This window comes from Branchiostoma lanceolatum, chromosome 11 (assembly GCF_035083965.1).
Source record: "Branchiostoma lanceolatum isolate klBraLanc5 chromosome 11, klBraLanc5.hap2, whole genome shotgun sequence".
In the NCBI taxonomy this organism is placed as follows: Eukaryota; Metazoa; Chordata; class Leptocardii; order Amphioxiformes; family Branchiostomatidae; genus Branchiostoma; species Branchiostoma lanceolatum.
The window spans coordinates 19,094,803-19,116,437 of NC_089732.1; the positions used below are offsets into that span (position 1 = coordinate 19,094,803).

The 21,635-nt window shown below is 38.8% G+C and overlaps 1 protein-coding gene across 3 annotated transcripts in view; it reads left to right on the plus strand.

Moving 5' to 3' along the window:
- Positions 1 to 21,635, plus strand: part of LOC136444862 (HEPACAM family member 2-like) — a 46,376-nt gene that overhangs the window by 8,710 nt on the left and 16,031 nt on the right. For 2 of the 3 annotated variants that reach the window (XM_066442614.1, XM_066442615.1), the window contains exons 1-4: positions 15,563 to 16,106; positions 17,122 to 17,305; positions 18,104 to 18,264; positions 18,480 to 18,600. In XM_066442614.1, the coding sequence (XP_066298711.1) occupies positions 15,872 to 16,106; positions 17,122 to 17,305; positions 18,104 to 18,264; positions 18,480 to 18,600 (701 nt within the window). In that variant the 5' untranslated portion in view covers positions 15,563 to 15,871. Of the gene's footprint in view, positions 1 to 15,562; positions 16,107 to 17,121; positions 17,306 to 18,103; positions 18,265 to 18,479; positions 18,601 to 21,635 lie in introns of those variants that run through there. The other variant, XM_066442616.1, reaches the window with a different exon arrangement.

Consider the following 21,635-nt stretch of genomic DNA (forward strand, 5'->3'; position numbering starts at 1 on the left):
GGAAGAACAATCAGTAGTCGTGTGTCACAGCATGGGGATAGGCCGGTGTTCAGGGTAGGTGAGTTAACCATGTTATATAGGGAAGGAAGAGGTGATTTATTAGTATTCGTCATACTGTATGGTGTACATGGAGGTTGTGTGGAAGTGTGCATTATGGATACGTTTTGCTTAAAAAGTATTTGATGAAGGGTGGATGTAATATAAATAGATATCAACTATGCAAATGAAGACCTCATTTGCATAATTAATGAGAAAATACTATAACTCAAGGTGGGCTTAATGGATGGTCATGATTTTTGGTATGTAGATAGCTTACGTGATGCTTTGTATGATTGGATGATGATCATGCAAATCAGATTCTTATTTGCATAATTAATGAGGTAATTTTAAAAACCCGCTGTGTTCCATGATATGACTATTCAAATATGTGACATTTGTAACCGAGGAAGATAGGAATGTTGATAGATAGAAAATATGCAAATGTAGGCCTAATTTGCATAATTAATGAGAAACTACAATAATTCCATACTGTTAAATGACGGACGGCAATTTCATACTTGTGGCATTTGCCAAGTTGTGTGAATGTGGACACCATTGAATCAATTATGCTAATAAAGACCTCATATGCATAATTGATAAATGTTGGCATAACATTCTTTTTTAAGCTCATACTTTGGACAACTTACGTTATTTGGGTGAAGACGATCAACTGGTATGATTTATAATTGATGAGAAACACTCCTAATACGTCATATTTAGGTTAAAATCATTTGGCGAAGGTATGAGGTCGTAGAACTCTTGTTATTGTATGATTTGATGTGATATTGTTATCATTTATTACTACAATTATATTATGAATTGTTATATTATTGTTATTTTGTAACTGCGATTGACTCTCTAATCTCTATCATTTCGGTATCGAGTTATGCTATGATTCGATGTATAATATTTATATGCAACCAATTACTATTTTGTCAGTATTCTGTTACTATTATTATTGTCTGATTTGTTATTGTTACCATTTACTACTATAATTATGTTATGAATTGTTAGATTTATGTTAGTTTTTGTTTATCTAGATGGGGGAAGACCTTGTTTCTCCCCCAGCACGTATATTTTCTTCTTGTTCTATTATGTGCGAATAAATCAAATAAAAATCAATCAAATCAATCTGGCCGTATGAGGTCCAAACGGACCCTATTCTGTTTTGCTCATAAATATTTTTCTGGTAGTTCTTTTTGTAATATATAATCAATATGTATATACTGTTTCAATAATGTATTATGGATATTTTGACAAGTTATGGTGTCAATGATTAATTCTCATTGTCATAATTTATGCAAACAACGACGATAACCCACATTTTGCTCTAAAAATGAATGATGCACCCCTTATTTCAACAGTTTCGGCGCCGTATTACTTTACAAAACAATAATATCGATTATGAAATCATACTGATAGCATAAACATTTTATTGAATAAGTAAAGGCAGAATATATGTGAAAAAAGGTTTATCATTAAACTCCTCCACGACCTCATACCTTCGCCAAATGATGTTAACCTTTATGACTGATGTATTTTGAGTGTTTCTCATTGATCATGACAATGAGGTCATTTTCAAAAATCATATTAGTTGATCATCTGCCCTAATAACAGAAGTTTTCCAAAGTATGACAGTCTTATCTTAACAAAGAATGCTATTCTAGCAATTTATCATCAATTATGCCAATGTGGTCCTCATTAGCATAATTTGTATTCAACAATGATCACATTCACAAAACTTCCAAATGCTAAAAGAATGATATTGCCGTCATTTACCAGTATGGAATCATGGTAGTTTTTTTTATCATTTGTGGAAAGTAGGTCCTCATTTGCATATTTTTTGCATATATATAACATTCCTCTCTTCCTCACTTATAAACGCCACACGTTTCATGCAGTTTCAATAATCTTATCATGGAACGCAGTGGGTTTATGAGATTTATTCATTAATAAGAGTCTGAAAACTCATGATGATTCGTCTTTATCTATAGTATTTTCTCATTAATTATTGGCATAATTGATAATAATCAATATTTCTCTCTTTCTCAGTTAAAAATGTGACATGGTTGAGAGTTTTATCATGAAATGCAGTGAACATATAAACTTTCCTCATTAATCATGCAAATTAGATACTGATTTGCATAACTTGTATCTAATGGTGTTAATCATCACTCAAGATATCTATACACCAAGAATAATTACCTTCCGTTAGCCCCTTCTTGAGTTATTCTCTTTCAAATTGGGAAATAAACCTACTCCTGCAGTTTATAAGAAAGCTGCTAGCGGCCCGAACTTACACGACTTAATATCCTTCCAAAGAACTATCTACCACTCAAGAAATCACGCCCATAACATGTCCAGAACACGAGATATCAAAACAGAAAGTTCCGCTGCAGTACCTTAGAAAGTTGCTAGGGGGTCCAAAATCTCATCAAGACCTACTCAGACACCAAACATCAATACAATCCATCAAGGCCTTCTTGAGTTATTCTGTTCATCCACATATATACACACATACACACCCACACACTTGTAAGCGCTACCGAAAACATAACATTTATTTGAAAAAGTCGTTTTTTTACTTTTCTACACAACAATAGCTTGCAACTATGATAGCAATCGTGATAAATTTCTGTTGTTGAATTGTTTTGTTTTTTGTTATTCCCTAATATACAATGTCCGTTTGGACCCCACCGGACCACACACAGACGTTATAACTTCAACGAGTATAACTTCAACAAAGATTGGCCAATCTCATTAGAAAATTCTTAGAAGTTATAAGAAATGTAGACAAACAAATTCATAGAAGGAATTTTTTCTCCGATGAAAAATGTGGATATGGCACATATATAGCTATTCGCCTGTTGTCCAAACGGACCCCATACGGTCAGATCTGAGGGTTAGGTATTAGAAGTCCTGTTGGTGTCATTATATGTAATTTTGTATCTGTATGCCTGCACAATATGACTTGAATGTACAATATCATAATTAGCATCAAATAAACAAAAGCGTAACAGAATAGAATAAATCAACTTCTACAGGAACACCCGAATGCCCTCATGGCAAAAGAAATGGGTCATGTGGTTTAATCCCGAAAATTGAAACAGAATGCACATAAAAATGCTGAACCCCTCATGCATAAAATCAGTTTTGTGGTCAGGTTTTGGCAATACCAAAGACCCACTCGTGTTTAGTCAACCCAGTATTGAGGTCTTCAAAATAAGATATTATACTTGGAAGTCGATGTTAGTAACCAGAGTAGAGACATCCTCGCTATATAGATACATATATATATATATATATATAAATATATATATAGATAAATATACACATAAATAAATATCTAAATATACATATATCTAAATATATATATATATATATACGAGTAGGATGTTCAATATCATCCCAAATTTGACCTTTCTCATCTCCCTCTTGGATCTGACATTATGAACATGACAGCTTTGACCTTTAATACCACTGGGCAAATGTAGGGATCTGGCAACGCATCGCACGTAAACTACGTGATTCATCGGCATCGGGGAGCGCGCAACACATCATCAGTAAATGACTTGACCTTAAAGCTTGGCTTCTTTGGGTAAATCTCTTGTTTACTTTGTCTTATTGATAATGCAAGTAGGGATCTAATTCAAATGTTGATCTTTCTGACCAAAATATTACATTTAGGGCATGCATTAAAGTCCTTCCCTTTGGCAAAAATCTATGTTAAATTTCATCGTGAATAAACATCCACATTTAGATAATCTATGATGTACACCTTTAAATACCGAACAAACTAACTTAAGTCATAGATATGGGACTCACATAATTCAGCACTAATTATACAAGACACAAGACGCATTAATTATGCAAATAATGCCTTTTTTTGATGTCTGTTTATGTTCTACAAACAGCAACAATGTCCTACCACGAATTACTTATTTCGTTACATATATTGAAGTCCATTTGCAAATTTCGGTTTACTATGCTGCCGTATTTATTGGAAACAAATGATCATTTTAGCCCAAAATTTTGGATTCTTGCGTCATTTATGTAAAAGCCAAATGACCTGAAAATCGGTACTATGACGGATGTAGCCTGCGGGTTAGAGATGGATTCACCGTGTAAAGGAGCTACTTGACAACAGCGGCTACTCACTCATCCTGGAATACAGACAACTTAAACATAGACTGTAGACTGTAGACATAGATACACACTAGAAAGGCAACACTTGCACGAGCAAATGCAACATGTATCGCCCATTTCCCTCCCCAGACAAAAAGCGACTGTTCTAATGCAAAAACTAACGTTTGTTGTATGTCTGCAATGTGGTTATTTGAATAAAGAATTGAATTGAAGACCAGTCAGAAATGGATCTCTCCCAAGTTGGAACCAGGCATCCATATTCATACTGGACCATTCATAAAATGCCTCTACCAAAAAACCTGGACCTTTTTGATAATCAACCAAGCCCAAAATTGAATTTTCAAAAATGTCCCCCTCACACAAGAATGGACTCGTCCAGCGGTGTATGGACCAGCACGTATCATGCAAATTTTAGAATGTAAACAACTAGAATCTTGATGAAGATCTAGATTTCTTCTGCGGAAAAATTTCCGCAATCCGAGAGTCCAGACAATTTTGCATTACGCAGCGAACAGTTCTTTGGAACCAACTCAGCTTTCGCAAAAAAAATTCACAAATTTCTGCTAAACGTATCGCAAATTTCTTATGCGTATGTCTTGACCTGTACTGTAACACTGGTCATGACACAAACCACCATTAACAAAGAAATGTTGCTAAAGAAAGGATACACAAACATTTGTAGGGATATGAGCATTTGCGTACTCTTGGTGTAAGTGAAAACAAGCTATTGCTATATAAATTACGCACAAAAAGTTTGGAAACTTTACTTTGATTGATCATATTTCCGTTGTTTTTTGATCAATTTCAGTGCATTATATATCGTTGGAAAGCCTTTCCTATGACACCCAACTCATTATAATTGCAATCTCATGGAGCGAGCACCAGGCCTGCTTACGCGAGTGGGTTGTAGAAAAAAAGTGCCCAAATTTCCATGCTAGTGTCAAACACTCAGCGCAGCGACAAACCCATTTGTGGTGGTGTTGTCCACATCGTGAATGGAACAGTGTGTGGAGGAATGTTATGTTCACAGCTACAGATAAGGGTAGATTTATTTAGACTGTTGGATGGGTAAATGAAAGGGTGGGCAACGAGGAGAACCCTACGCTGACTGTTGCACAGATAGACTGACTGATTGTTTTGTTGGAGTCAATGTCATAGTGTGAGGCAGTACAACGTTAACTGCCAGAGGAAAAACCAGGCTAATCATCCTAAGTAAGCAACCTCGATGTGTCAAGACACCTTTCTCAATCCAGTCACATTTCCAAGATCCTTACCTCTGCAATATGTAAGATCTGCAAGATGATGGTGCACGTCCATACAGAATGAGAGCCATTTCAGACCACCTCCAGGATGCAGGAATAGAGGATAGAAGGGCCCTCCTGCAGCCCAGATCTCAACACAATTGAACACAGTCTCAGACTCTGTGATCACTGATCAGCTTGGGCGAGCTGTGCAGGCAAGAATGATCAACAGAACAACACTGGTCGACCTGCGACGACATCCTTGTGTAAGAATAGCCAGGGGCGGCGTAACAAAACTGGTGACAAGCATGAGAAGGATGTGCCGGGCTGTGGTGACAGCGCAATTGGCTTGTGTACTCAGTATTAAGCCACCTTCATCATAACTGAGGCTCCTTTACGCATCTTTTTGTTTCGATGAAGACTATCCTTGGCTTTCATATTAATGTGCTTTGTTGATTAAAGTTTCATATTACCCTCGTACAAAAGCCACGTGCTACCAGCAGAAGAAAAAATACTGAATTGAGCGTTTGACATTAGTAGGGTAATCTCGGCACTTTTTTATGTGACCTGCTCGCATAAGCAGGTCTGGTGCTGTTGCATTAATTTACAACCATATTAAGTTTGGTATCATGGGAAAGAAAAGCTTTGTAATGATATATAAATCATTGAAGTTGATCGAGAAACAACGGAGATATGGTCGACCAAAGTTAAGTTTCCAAACTTTTTGTGCTGGGCGTATATATATTAACTCCCCATTTACGCTTAATGAAGTGGAGAAGGCCTTGATTTCCGCCAAGGCGGGGAAAGCCAGTGGAATTGATGACATCTCTAACGAAATGTTAAAAACCCCAAATCTGCTGCATTCCCTGTATAGTCTAGTGCAAAAATGCTTTGAGAGTGGCCTTATACCGTCTATCTGGTATAAATCAATAATAAAACCTATCCCTAAATCAGCCAAGAAAGATCCCAAAATCCCTATGAATTACAAGGGAATAAGCCTGATGAGCTCAGTATACAACCTCTACACAAGTGCCCTTAATAATAGATTAAATGAATACCTGGAGTCCTCAAATCTGATAGTAGATAAACAGAATGGTTTTCGCAAAGCGAGAGCCTGTATTGACCACATATATACAATTTCTACTGTTATTAGAGCAAGGATTCAGGAGGGTAAACCTACTTTTTCATGTTATATAGACTTTCAAAAGGCATTTGATTGGATAGATAGCGATCTCCTGGCTTACAGATGGTGCTAATGTCCCACACTCGGTGTAAAAAAATAGATTATTAAGGAGGGTATCCAAAATCTCTACAAGCTTTCTATATTAAAAGTATCCTACAGTAAATTATACCCCTACTGAAATCATCCAACCCACCTATCATTGAAAACGTGGGACTTTTCATTTTCCAACGCTTCGAAAGAAGAAGTCAAACCAGTATCAAACCACCAGTAACGTAGGAGCAGAATCTTACTGTTCTAGACCGGCCACGTAGCTGAATTTTGTTGTCTACCCCTTGTATATTCACTCACTTTGTGGGTCACTAACAATTAGCCTACCGACATAAATTTTCAATATATTCATGAACTAGAGTTCCACGAACACATTACCTTCGTCAAATAATCAAGGCTTATTATGGAGAGTGCCTTAAAATCATTTGGTAGTCCAGGACTAGTATTTGGGTCTAGTGTGTTGATATATGCAACTGGTCATGAAAAATATGAGTATGTTAATATTATATGGGGCACAGAGGTTTGATATTGCAGTGTTGTAAGTTGGACGTTATGAAGACATGGTAACAGTAACTGAACATGAATAGAATAAATCTTATTTCAGTAACTAGCAGTGGTGCAGTTGGCCAACTTTTTATATGACCTACTTTTGCAGGGCTATCTGTTTACGTGACCTGCATCTGACATCCCCAGCCCAGGCTGGAATATAGTGTCCCCGAAATCAGGTCGTACAGTAAGAAGCCTATTGTAAAAATTTCCTTGTAAGTTATGTTAATGACGCCTACTTTTCTTGGCAGGATTGTAGCCCATCGGTCTGAGGGTGTCGGCCTACATATCAAAATCGTAAAAGAAAGTCCGGTCCGATACCTTGGAAACCTATTACAATATGCAGCAGATTTATAAACTTTACTTACTAATTATGCAAAGTAGACATAATCAGTGCTTGATCATGTAAAGCACCATCTGAGCTATCTACATACCAAACATCACGACGATATGTAGACCCCTCTCAAGTTATTCATGTCTGTAGGTCAAAACAAAAACACCCACTGAAGTTCCCAACAATTCGCTAGGGGACCCAAACGTGCACAACTTGCTTCCTGTGGCATGAACTACCTACCTCACAAAAATCATGACCATAGCACTTGCAGAAAATTTGACCTCAAACTTTGAAGCACCGCTGCAGTACCTGGTCATCAACAATGCCCATCCCTGCAGCGTCTGTAAACTTAGAAGCCGGCTCTCCATGACAGATATATATTAGTTTGTTAGTCCAGGCTAGAGTGGACTACAGATTACAGATAACCACAGCGCATCAGTCAATAGTTGAGCAGTTTAAAATGATTCTGCTGAAGTCAATGTAGTGGAATTTGGAGAAGGGGCAAAGAAGGTTCATGGCCATTCTCCCACGTAAAACACAATTACCACGAGATAGGTTTCTTATTTTGGGTTAGTAATTTGGCTATCACAAAGATGACAATGGGACAAATCAAATCCATTGATCTTTGTCAGCTCCTTCAAATGTATTTCAATGTACACATTGAGATTAGAATTAGGATTGGTGAGGAAATTGTATTACTTTGCATTATATGACGTTAATACGTATAACTTATGTAATCTATGGCAGATGGGACACGAACGGATGTTAATTATAAGGGCCTAATTTCCATACATGCATGTCCCGAATACTCACGGAATCGCGGCAGCTATTTCATATTCCCGTGGTCAAGATGTTTACAACAGAACACACCGAGGCCAAATCATTAACTTATAAAGTATGGTAAGGTATGATTCCCGTAGTACCTTCTAGAGTTAACTATGGGTCCTTAACATTTCATCAGAGAAGGTAAAACTTTATGTAGACGTAGATCTGTTATTGCCATGACCTTCAATCATGAGGGAGAGCGACTCTTTAGCTTGTTTCCGACTGTAGATACCCGGAGGTGAGAGGTTACTGCCGCACAGCGAATACAAAACATGCCCTTCACCTTGTGATATGGGGAGCAAATTGTGAGCAATATCGATGTAACTTACATCCATCATATAACATATTCAAAAACAACTTTTGTTAAAGCTATAATTATATAGAAGTATGTACTGGTACTCTAAAAGATCATGAACAAAATGATAATATTTTGATGTACTGGTATCTTCTTGAGACCCATGATGCCGATTAAAAATTACATTGAACAATTAACGGGGAAATGAATTTGAAATAAAAACGTCTGGTATGTGGTTTAGATAATTCTGTTTTGTTAGAGAGTTTCTCAAGTTGATATACGATTATCAACATTTGGGTATCGTTTGAATCGCCAATGTTTATTGCACATTCTATGCCTACATGTCATGCATACTGAACCAAACAAGCAGTGACTGTTTTGAACAGGAGTTATGGTCGTTTCCTCTGTGGCCTATCATATGGCGGTAACACTGACACACTGACAAGAGCAATTCGTTACTTAGTGTATGGAATATTAGTCTGTTGTTTAACTGTATCTATCGTGCTGTAATTATCAATCATCTAAGACATACAGCTACGTAGTCTGCTGATTGCCACATTATGTACATGTAATGTATGGCACAGTTTTATTCTTTTAATTACTGTAATTTTTGATGGCTCAAATTATGAAGTTTGGGGATTTCTTACATACGATTCCTGTTGAACCATAAATAGCGTAAATTGGTACAAATGAATGCAAAGACAGAGGAAGCAGGAACTACTTCAAAACCATCCACTCGGAAAATGAAAGATTGATGCTTACATGTATCTAGTACGTACTTGACGCCGAAAAAATGTCTTCTGCCAACTGGAAGATTGAGATCGTGTAAGGGAGTAATTCGCATTGAAAAGCTTTCAGGAAAAACCTAAATAGACAGGTACATTTACAGCAAGGGACACGACAGAATGTATCACTGAGAAATATCGGCAAGCGAAAGTGATGCAGCTGCACATGTAAGTTATGTCTTGAAGACAAAACAGTGCGACAGGGTGGAAATGTATCAAGTATTCACTGACAGAAAAACCTTATAATTAAAAGCAACAATTCAGTTATCATTTTTAGATATATGTTCACTAAATCAAACAGTCTCTATTCACTCTCCAAGCGTACAAGTACATGGCTCGAAATCCTCTCTTCTGCATACCAGACCAGGTGCAGGTGTCATTCAAAATGCACAACACAAGTGTTACCAGTACCACTCACTGCTCAGTATTAGCTTATCACGTCATCAAAAGACAACCACGTTTTGAAAATGTTAAAAAAATTCAATGTTGTTTTCTGTTGTATTCAAGGAGTACTACTTTGAATATATTTTTCAACAATGCAGTGCGTTTCTTCCCATAACTTTTGGACGTCATCCCAGTGTTGCAAGTTAGTTTTTTCATGGACCAGTGCAGATAACAATATTGTTGGTGCAAGTGCACAATAGTTTGCTGGGAAATGATTGATGACAGTGTAAGATGTTACGAACGGAGTAGACAAATCGGAACCCATTATGAGATGGAAACTCCTGCCCGAAACTCATCCGGCCTCCGCCATGATGGATGGGGCACCATACGGCGCCGGACGGGAATGTCGACAGATTTATGGAGCATAAACTATACTTGCCTGGAAGAGTGAGGCACTATATATAGGAAATAGACAAATATAACCACCAATATGTTCTTGCGGGCTGAATTATCAAAACAAGGACACTCCTCTCTTATTCTATAGATACCTTCATACAGTTATGGCATTGTCCGGTACACTCAGTCCTACTTTAAATGAGCATTTCCACTCCAGAAGCGAGTATTATTTTCTGATAGATTATATTTTTTTGGATACAAATGCACCCGCCTTTTGGCTCAATTACCTCAGCTGCCTTTTCGACATTAATCCTTCTTTGAATTCATGTACTCTCATACGGACCCGCTTCCAATGTACTTGCATGGCCAACTTCGGGCACTGTTGCTCGCTAACGGTAGACGCGACAAGCAGACGAGTGACTATCACACATTTAGGAATATACCCACAACGTTTTAAGACTATTGCGTCTGGGGATACAGAGATTTTGGTACTTTTGTAAGAAGCATTATTGAAAGGGTCCTCTGGGGTTTTCAAGAACTCGCTATAATGTTCGCCCTGCGTTCATGCTTCAACTTATGGTACATTTGACAAAGAAAACTCGATTCAAGCATAACAATTTAGTCTCTGATGAATTATGATACCCGCTTCTGGAGTGGCCTGCTCCTTTAAAACCATCAGAACGCAGGATTTTTGCCTCCTCACACGAGGCGTTTTCCAAGCTGACGGTCTTGTGACAAATACGAGGTAGTTGAGGGTCAACTTTAGAGCTCTCCTTGCTCAGCTTAAAGTCAGCTGTCCACTTCTTTCCGGTCAAGATACAAAAGGATTCTTCATCAAACATAGATTTCTTGCTAGATATCTTGGCATGAGGAGCACATCAATCGACCCACGCAGTTCTGATCACTGTCACTCGTGTGTTTTTCACCTCCTTGAATACCTACTGATGATTCAAAAGGACGTCGCCTGAGTAATGGCCAGAATGATTTGAGTTTTTGTGGACATTCATATAAGACTTTATACTTTATATTCATGTCCCTAAATCTGAGTTGCGCCCTTTGTTTCTGTGTGACGCCGAACATTTATTGGACGCCGCTCGTACACGTGAGCGGACACCCGTGCGCTGTTTATCCTGTTGGGTAATTCTTGCGGATTGAAGGGGATGATTTGTTATCTCTTTAGTAGTTTTCTCATGTCTTCTGGTACCCGAGAAGGTCAACAATGGAGCACCGCTGATCAGTGACAAATAGTTATTGGCTTTAGGTGGAACAAGGGCCGCTTTAATGAGCGCCACGTCCATGTGGATACATGGGCCGGAGGTCGGAATGGCTCACTAGCACTGCAAGTTCCCGTAAGGCATGAGTGTTGATAAGACGACCTCCGCAAGGCAAGGTAAATCATGACAGCACTGATTTCGCCCTGAATGCCGGTCATGGTGGTGCATGATGGGCATGAACACCCCGGGACTTGCTGCAAAGAGGCTATGAACCTGCTACCAACGGTGTCCAATGGCAATGCACGTGATGGCACGTTGAATTATCTTCTCGCCGTACAAATACAATTTGATAAAAGTTAGAGGAAAACTAGCATGAAAACTTGACACTTGTCCCAAAAATATATGTATTCGAGATAATACCCCACTTCATTTCAATATTCTAATATGGCAGCGTTTTTTTTTGAAGGTACAGGCCCTAACCACCATCAGACATCATGTGACTACACGTTAGGGCGTCTGAGGTTTGCAAAGGTTTGCCAGATGAATAATTTGATGGATTCATGTAGCCTCCATGGAATCTAGTCTGGCGAAAGATAGGAGACCGTGAATGTCTGCAATAACACACGAAAATACGTGTTGGTGCTACTCACGGCCTCACAGCCGGTGTTGTATCTTGTTGATCCACTGGTACAGCCATCACTAGGCGTAACAAACAAGCTTCAAGGTGACTGGTAAATAACATCTACCGACTACTAGCGTAGCTTATGATCAGAGTTGATAATACTGAAACAACAATTAGATGCTGCCGTTTCTTGTAATCCATATGCTCGAAAACTGGAACCAGTGCATAAGAGTGGCTGTTATTTTTTTTCAACACCATAGTACTAGTATATACATGTAGTCTTTTTATATTTTAGCTATCTCAATCAAATCACGTCAAACCACGCTTTTCTTAATTTCTCTAGTATATCCCAACATCAGCTCATGAGTAGTGAAAATTTACGAATCAAAATACCAACGTGCATGTCGAGCACAATTCCATATCACCATCAATAAAACCATACTGACAGGTCCCATAAAGTTGGCAGCTGTAACAAAATAGTGGATTGTGGTGATGTCAATCTCGAAGCCATTCTGCATTTTCCAAGGTGTGGTCATGTCACCGCTGAACCGTAAAAGAAAGGAGATGGAATATGCTTTTGGCCAATTGGTTATCAATCATTCACGACATGCAGCCGTGCGTATTGCCACATAGGATCTATGGGGTTATTTAGGAGCCGTTAGATTGTCCCGGGGCACTGATTCATGCCCATAGGGTACCCGGGGTCAGCGCTTCAGCTGTTAAAGATTGAAATTCCGGGAAGGAGCGGCAGAATCTACAATTTCATAAAAAGTTGATTGGATGTTGCACTGAGGGATGCAAGACTTGGACGTCGAGTTCTCTCTGTCTGACATTTCACTGTAGAAAGACTTTTGTCCCGCGCCAAATTGTGCTCGAATCTCGTCCTGGATTGTATCTTACTGTGACAAGTCAACTTTCTCAACAAACTGGGAAGTTTCCATTCTCCTCTATTTGTTTAGTACATATCATTAAATTAAATGTATCGTTTTAGGTTAAAAGCCAGTGGGGAGAATCACAGATCTTGTTCCAGTCACTGACGAAAGGTGGTGGATACTACCTGAAACGTCTATTTCCCAAACCTATCCAGTTGCTTGAGTAGCTATTACCTTGCATATCATTACGTTATCTTTGATGCTTAAACGTTATTACCTTCGCCTAGAAGGTTATGTTTTGGGCCGGTAGCGTTTGTGTGTGTGTGTATCTATGTATGTATGTAGAAGACCAGCATAACTCGAGAAGGCCTGGATGGATTGTTTTGGTATTTGATATGTGGGTAGGACTTCTTGAGACCTAGAAATGGTTAGATTTTGGGCTCCCTAGCGGCTTCTTATAATACTACAGCGGAACTTCCTGTTTCGATACCTCGTGATCTGGACACGCCATGGTCCTGATTTTTGAGTGGTAGATAGCTCTTTGGACAGATAGTAAGTATATGTTTGGGCCCCCTAGCGGCTTTTTGGAACTGCAGGAGAAGGTTTTGCTTCAGACTTTGAGAGGGATTAACTCAAGAAGGTCTGGATGGATGGTCATGGTTTTTGGTATGTAGATAGCTTGAGTGATGATTTACATAATTGGATACTTATTATGCAAATCAGTGTCTAATTTGCATGATTTTTTAGGAAAGTTTGTACATCCGCTGCATTTCATGATAGGACTCTCATACATGTGATATAGGTAACTGAGGAAGAAAGAATATTGATACGCCAAAAATAGTTACTGAAGCGACTGGATAAAATTTTGAAACAGTCAGACGTTTCAGACAGCATCCGCTGACAAAAGACAGCGGATGCTGTCTGAAACGTCTGATTGTTTCAAAATTTTATCCACTTGCTTGAGTAACTATTTTTGGCGTATCTTACTACCTGGATGTCTAACCTTCATCAACGTAAGAATATTGATAGATATCACTATCCAAATGAATGACCTCATTTGCATAATTAATGAGAAAATATCATAACTCAAGGTGGGGTTGACGAATCATTTTGATTTTTGGTATGTAGATAGCTTAAGTGATACTTTGTATAATGAGACAATAATCATGCAAATCATATTCTAATTTACATGATTAAAGAGGAAATTCTAGATGACGCTGCATTCCATGACAGGACCATTAAGATATGTGACATTTGTAACTGAGGAAGAGGGGAATGTTGATAGATGGTAAATATGCAAATAAATACCTAATTTGCATAGTTAATGAGAAACTATTATAATCCCATACTGGTAAATGGCAATTTTCTACTTGTGGCATTTGGAACTTATGTGAATGTGAACATTGTTGAATATAATTTATGCCAATGAGGATGCTAGAATTAACTTCTTTGTTAGATCATACTTTGGACAACTTCTGTTTGGGTGGCCGTGGAGAAGATGATCAACTGGTATGATTTATAATTAATGAGAAACACAATGCGTCAGTCATAAAGGTTAAAATCATTTGGCGAAGGAATGAGGTCGTGGACCTCTAGTTTATCTATGTTTTGATCTTGCCACACACTGCCTGCTGTGATTAGAAACAAGCCTATGGGCTGATGCGGAAAACAGTCCCGGTCAGCCATCGCCGCATGGCGTTCTTTTTTATGCACTCCGTACGGATGGGATTCATCAGACTAGAGGGCAGCTAGAAAATTAGCTTCTTCATCCGCTGAATTTCAGAGTCTAATGGGCCATCTAGTCTCTAACTACAATTGCACTCAATTCAGCGCGTCCAGACGGATATGACTTCTGCAGGCTGCAGAATGCTGGTCACGTCTTACAATGTATTCAAAGCTGCATCCAAGAAAAATAGGTTTCAGAAATGACGCTAATCACTCAGCGAATAAGGGACATGGTGAATATATATGTCTCACTCAGTTTCAAACCGTATATTTCGTTTATTGAAACAGATTTTCATGATGTGCATGTAGTGTATGTATTAGCGTAGTCGAACTACATAATCGCCTGAACTAACTGCACAGGTGAGATAAGAGAATACATTCCCTGCTGAATCCGCAACGTGATAATTCCATGTAACGCGATAACACAGATTGTTCAACCACACTCAGTGTTTCATTTACTTTCCTTCACAGACAACCTATCAAGAATAAATTAACGACCACGGAATGATTTGCAAACATGGTTTTCCAACACTTTCATGGAGAAGCGAGCTCGAAGGTGAAACCGACTTAGGTATAGGAAGACTTGAAAACACCGGGGTACACCGATAGACCTTAGCAGATCTTGCCTGCCCAGGGAGTTCGATATTTACTATGGATTAAATGTGCATGATTAATGTCTGGTCGTTGGCAAGTGTCCAAGGATCTGGATATTCAAATGTGTCACCTGTCAACAAGCTAAACGAGTGCATGTACATGTATATCAAATTTGCCTTCAAGCTTCCATGCGTATTATTCATTTGTATCTAACAAAGGGATAAACCTGCTGTTTACCAATACTTCCTTACTTGGCAATTTTGGACAATAACATCTAATATGATCAGACAAATTTCTCATTTATTTCAGAACCGGCCGTATCTATGGATGTAACATGGACAGCAGCTCAGGGGTAGTTTCACAGTACACCAGATATCATCTACGCAATGACGTCAGGTGAACGTTAGGATATACCCCTGGAGCTCCATTATTCCAACGTGAAGCTAACCAACCAACGCTTCTGACCTGCGCAGCTCGAAAACGTTAATCAGCCGGTCACTCTTAACAATAGTACTGAGAAATAGCGCCTGATAGTGCTTCGACTGGTCCGGATTCGTACGTGTGTGAAAGCCTTGGCTAGGAGAGCGCTCAGAGAGGGCGTACATTGTTCTCCAAAGGGCGGATGTCTGTTCTGTTATCGCCGTGCGTCATAGGGTTGATGAGCTCCGTCTTCCTCTCCATATCCAGGGTTTCCACACGGGCGCTGAGTCGAATTTACCGGAGAATCAACGCCTGCAGGTGTGGAGGGAACAGCCCGTCTTTCACTGTTATTGTTATCGGAACCAGCATTCGATTGGTCCCCGCAGATACTGACATGGCGATACTTGGACTCCATCTGTTATTCCTCATCTTCAGGGGTAGGTTCTGTGCTTTCATTGCTTGGTGTAGAACAATAGATGTGATATATTTTACAAGGAATGTTCCGATCATGAGGGGTTTGATCTTCATGATTGCACATACTTAAACGATATCGCGTGAGATTGCATCCATTATTCTTATTTGGTATTTGTGCAGTCATGAGACGTTTCGGACCTTCTCCATGTACCCGAGAACATAAAAAAGAGATACAGCCATAAGATAAGAAGAACTAGGAGATATGAAATTAACTATCGCCATAACAACTACATTGTTTTTCCTGTCGCGCTCCGAGAATTCTGCCGTCATAAACGACATGTTAAAAATCCCGACTGCAAAGCATGGTAACTGATGAGTATTTTGCATGTAGTGTATTCATTCATTTATTTCTTTTTTGAATTCAACATAATTCCACCTGGGTAATGTGTATATAATTCCGCCACCATGAAAAGATAAGTCAAAACAGATATCTAAACCAACGTCCCCCAGTATAATGGCCTGCTGTATATTCGAACTGCTATGCATACCTTTGGGTGCTGCACTATAGATCTCTCAAGCCCACTGTTTCTTAAAGTGGTGGATCTAAGTAAGTTGATGAATATTGATGAAGGTTATTATATATACTCATCCCTTAATGTGGAAATAGTATCACGATGGCTAATGGTTTGCAAATATCTTATCAATAATAATAAGAAAATGCAGTAGCAAGGCAAATAAGCCAATACATCAACATTGTGAACAGAAACGCTCAGCGAATTCCGAGCATCATTCCTCAAACTAATAATTATAATCTGAGTAGCACATCGAATAGAGCAATTTGCCAGGATAAATACCATTGGGCGGAACACACCAGCTCCGGACTATGAATGAATCGGTTCCTGAAGGAGTTTTATAAGTAGAAATGGCCTTTCTTACAGTAGATTGTTTCACAACATGTTGGTGCTTGTTGAAAATGGACAGAAATTTTCCTTAGCTTTTTGATAAGTCAGTTCTTGAGTTGGTCGCCATGTGTTCCAGTCGTCTGTAGCAACAAGGGCCTGCCCATCTCCACGTCTGTGCGGGGCACCAGGGGGGAGGTGGTGACCCTGCCGGCCAGTTACGACCACGACCAGCCTGTCATCGCTCTGACGTGGAACAAGTTCGACCCCAACATCCAGGGAACACGAATTCCCGTCTACATGTACTCACCAAACAGTAACAGGTAAAAACCACTCACAGACCAATAGGTTACATTTTATCGTCCCTTTTCATGATGAATAATTCTCTGCTTAAGAGAAAATAAGGTACAGAAACAGGAGTATTGTTATTTTCCAACGGAACAATGTACATTGTATCGTGGCTATAAAATTGTGACCTTTCATGGCAGTTCGACAGACGCAGATATAGCCATAACTAGGGCCTCCAGTATGTGATGTGCCATATTGTAGCCAGTGTATAGAAATACTTATCAAAGTTGATATATAGCTTGTCTTCATTGTATATTTGGACTCTCTTCATTTCACAGCGGAAATATGATTTAAGAAATAACTCGGGTTTGAGAATCTACATACATTTTGAGAAACTGGCTTGAGGAAAGATGTTGCAAAATAACAGTTATCAATCGTAGTAATGCCTCTATATAACCAACCTAATCTCCAAACAGATATAAGGATCAGCCTCATTCTCGGTGATTAACACCTGTTTTTGCCATATCTAATACTCTTTTCTAGTGTTATATTTTTCAATGGCCCGCGTTCTCCAAGGTGCTGAGATTACTCAGAACCACGATTTATTAACTTAAGATAGATAGATAGATAGATAGATAGATAGATAGATAGATAGATAGATACAAACATAAGAAATAATGTTGGCATCAATGTGGACATAAATAGAAGACAGAAATATTCTGTTTTGATATTTCAAAGAGGCTGGTGGCATTAAACTTGCTATTTAGAACAATCAAGATTCATAATACTCTGACAGTTGCAGATAACAATGTGATTCTGTGTGCCCCACCCAGCTCCTTACCACTAGGCCCCTTTAAGCACCGCGCGACTCTGAATAACAACGGTTCTCTGACGTTACGTCATCTACAGAAGAAGGACGAGGGCCAATACGTCATGACCACGTTGATAGACGCAGTTGGACAGCAGGAACACTATGTCTATCTCGAAGTACAAAGTAAGGCTACTAAAGCGTTTCATTCTACATTTACTCCGCTCTGTTCAGTCCGTCCTTTTAACCCGGCCCTCTTAACCGGAAACAGGTGTTCTGTTTCTTTCGATACAATTTTTCTGGATCCAAAAATGAAGTGTATTCACAACTTCACATTTAGTTTGGAAACACTGAATCTTCTCATGAACGGCAGTTACGAGCGTCGATTTGTTTCCCTGCAGTACCCCCAAAAGTAAGCGTAGGACAGCAGAGCCCCCTGCGTGTCCCCGTCAACATGAACATCACACTAAACTGCACAATGGAGAAGAGTACTAACCTACAGTACAATATCTACTGGCTAAGGTAGGTAGAGAAGAGTACTAACCTACAGTACAATATCTACTGGCTAAGGTAGGTAGAGAAGAGTACTAACCTACAGTACAATATCTACTGGCTAAGGTAGGTAGAGAAGAGTACTAACCTACAGTACAATATCTACTGGCTAAGGTAGGTAGAGAAGAGTACTAACCTACAGTACAGTATCTACTGGCTAAGGTAGGTAGAGAAGAGTACTAACCTACAGTACAATATATACTGTCTAAGGTAGGTAGAGAAGAGTACTAACCTACAGTAAAATATCTACTGGCTAAGGTAGGTAGAGAAGAGTACTAACCTACAGTACAATATCTACTGGCTAAGGTAGGTAGAGAAGAGTACTAACCTACAGTACAGTATCTACTGGCTAAGGTAGGTAGAGAAGAGTACTAACCTACAGTACAGTATCTACTGGCTAAGGTGGGTAGAGAAGAGTACTAACCTACAGTACAATATCTACTGGCTAAGGTAGGTAGAGAAGAGTACTAACCTACAGTACAATATCTACTGCCTAAGGTAGGTAGAGAAGAGTACTAACCTACAGTACAATATCAACTGGCTAAGGTAGGTAGAGAAGAGTACTAACCTACAGTACAATATCTACTGGCTAAGGTAGGTAGAGAAGAGTACTAACCTACAGTACAATATCTACTGGCTAAGGTAGGTAGAGAAGAGTACTAGCCTACAGTACAATATCTACTGTCTAAGGTAGGTAGAGAAGAGTACTAACCTACAGTACAATATCAACTGGCTAAGGTAGGTAGAGAAGAGTACTAACCTACAGTACAATATCTACTGGCTAAGGTAGGTAGAGAAGAGTACTAACCTACAGTACAATATCTACTGGCTAAGGTAGGTAGAGAAGAGTACTAACCTACAGTACAATATCAACTGGCTAAGGTAGGTAGAGAAGAGTACTAACCTACAGTACAATATCTACTGGCTAAGGTAGGTAGAGAAGAGTACTAACCAACAGTACAATATCTACTGACTAAGGTAGGCGGAGAAGAGTACAAACTAACAGTACAATATCTACTGGCTAAGGTAGGCGGAGAAGAGTACTAACCAACTGTACAATATCTACTGGCTAAGGTAGGCGGAGAAGAGTACTAACTAACAGTACAGTATCTACTGGCTAATGTAGGCGGAGAAGAGTACTAACTAACAGTACAATATCTACTGGCTAATGTAGGCGGAGAAGAGTACTCACTAACAGTACAATATCTACTGGCTAAGGTAGGCGGAGAAGAGTACTAACCAACAGCACAATATCTACTGGCTGAGTTAGGCGGAGAAGAGTACTAATCTATTTCACTATCATTGAAACAAATGGTTTCTGTGAAGTAAACTGGAAGGTATATTGTTTATTAGTACAAATATCGTTAATCTTGCGTTATTTGTATGTTTTTGGATCCGCGTAGGAAATGATTTTATAGAGAGGGTTCGACCTACCTGCATTATGTTGCGTGATTTACTGTGCAGCAGGAAGCGTGCAAACAATCTGAACTGGCTGCTATCGAAAGCAGTAAATGGTTAGTTTTAGATTCACGTACTTAATCAAACCAGACAAATGCCTCTTACAGAGTCAGACGCAACCACTGAAAACACCGATCAGAGCTAATATCGACCTATTAGTCATCATTTTAGCTGAATTGTAGCCATACATCTTACAATGCAATTACTTTGCAATCACATTTGCTTTTATTGGCTTCTCCTTATTGGCAAAATTATATTGCTTTGATCTTTTGCTTGATCAAAAGTTGTACACTACCAAAAATCTTTTTTCTTATTCATTCTTATTTTTCTTGTTTTCTTATGTTGAGAAAGATTTTCTTATACAAAGGAAAAACAAGAAAATTCAAGAAACCTTCTGGGAAGTCTTGTCGATGTCAATTCTTATACAAAGAATTTTATTCTTTTTTTTTTCTTAAGTTAAGAAAATATTCCTACTCAATTCTAGCAATATCTTTTCCAATAAGAATTTTCTAGAAAAATAAGAAAAATTTGCATTCTCTGCCTTACTGTAAGATTCATTTTTGTTTGGTCAAATGTTTTATTCTTACAGATTCTTTCCTTAAGTTTTTTTTCTTGAAAATTTAATTCTACTAGAATAATTTTCTTATTCTTTCTTGGTTTAAGAAAGTTCAAGAAAAAAAATGTTGGATGCAATTCTTGTGCTTAAACGAGGGATTCTTGTTTGTGCTTAAAAGAGGAACTCTTGTAAATAGAATAATATTCTTACTGACAGAAAAATTTCTTTGTAGAAGGAAAAACAAGAAAAACAAGAAAAACGATTTTTGGTAGTGTAGATAGATTTATCTTTATATTTGGTATATGGATAGGTGTCGACGAAAGGAAGGACATTTTGATTATGGGCCCCTGGCGGCTTTCTATAGTGCTGTAGAAGAATGCCCGATTTTTGCATTTTGATTTCTGAAAATTCTACGGTCATGATTTGTCAGTGGTAGATAGGTCTTGGTCTCTGGGAGAAGAAGATTTTTGGTATTGTAGGGTTATTTTTGGTTGCAAACTTTGTAAGAGAAAAAGTCACAATGGGGTAAATTTCATGTAGGTAGCTCAGATTTGCAATTTGGATAATAAATGAGGAACTTTCCGCATCATTGTATAACAGGATTTTCAAACGTGTGGAATATTTTGGTCTCGGTTCGGATTTTTTTTAACGATTTGGAGCCGATTCGACAGTTCCTCAGAAAAGGGCTAGCGCTTCTCCAAACCTACACCAAAAACTATCTGCCACCAAACACCCATTTACAGTACAAAAGATACAAAAGCCATAATTTCTGCTGAAGTACCAAGTAAGCCGCCAGGGCACCCAACATCGGCATTGACTATCGTCTTCCCAACACCTTCCCATAGCAAAAATATCATCACAATCCATCGTCAGCTCCTTACGTTATGCTGAACACACATACGCGGAAGCAGAGACAGGCATGTACACAGGCACGCAGACGGACCCACCTAAAACAACCATTTGTTCCCGCAGATAACAAGTTAGGAAACTT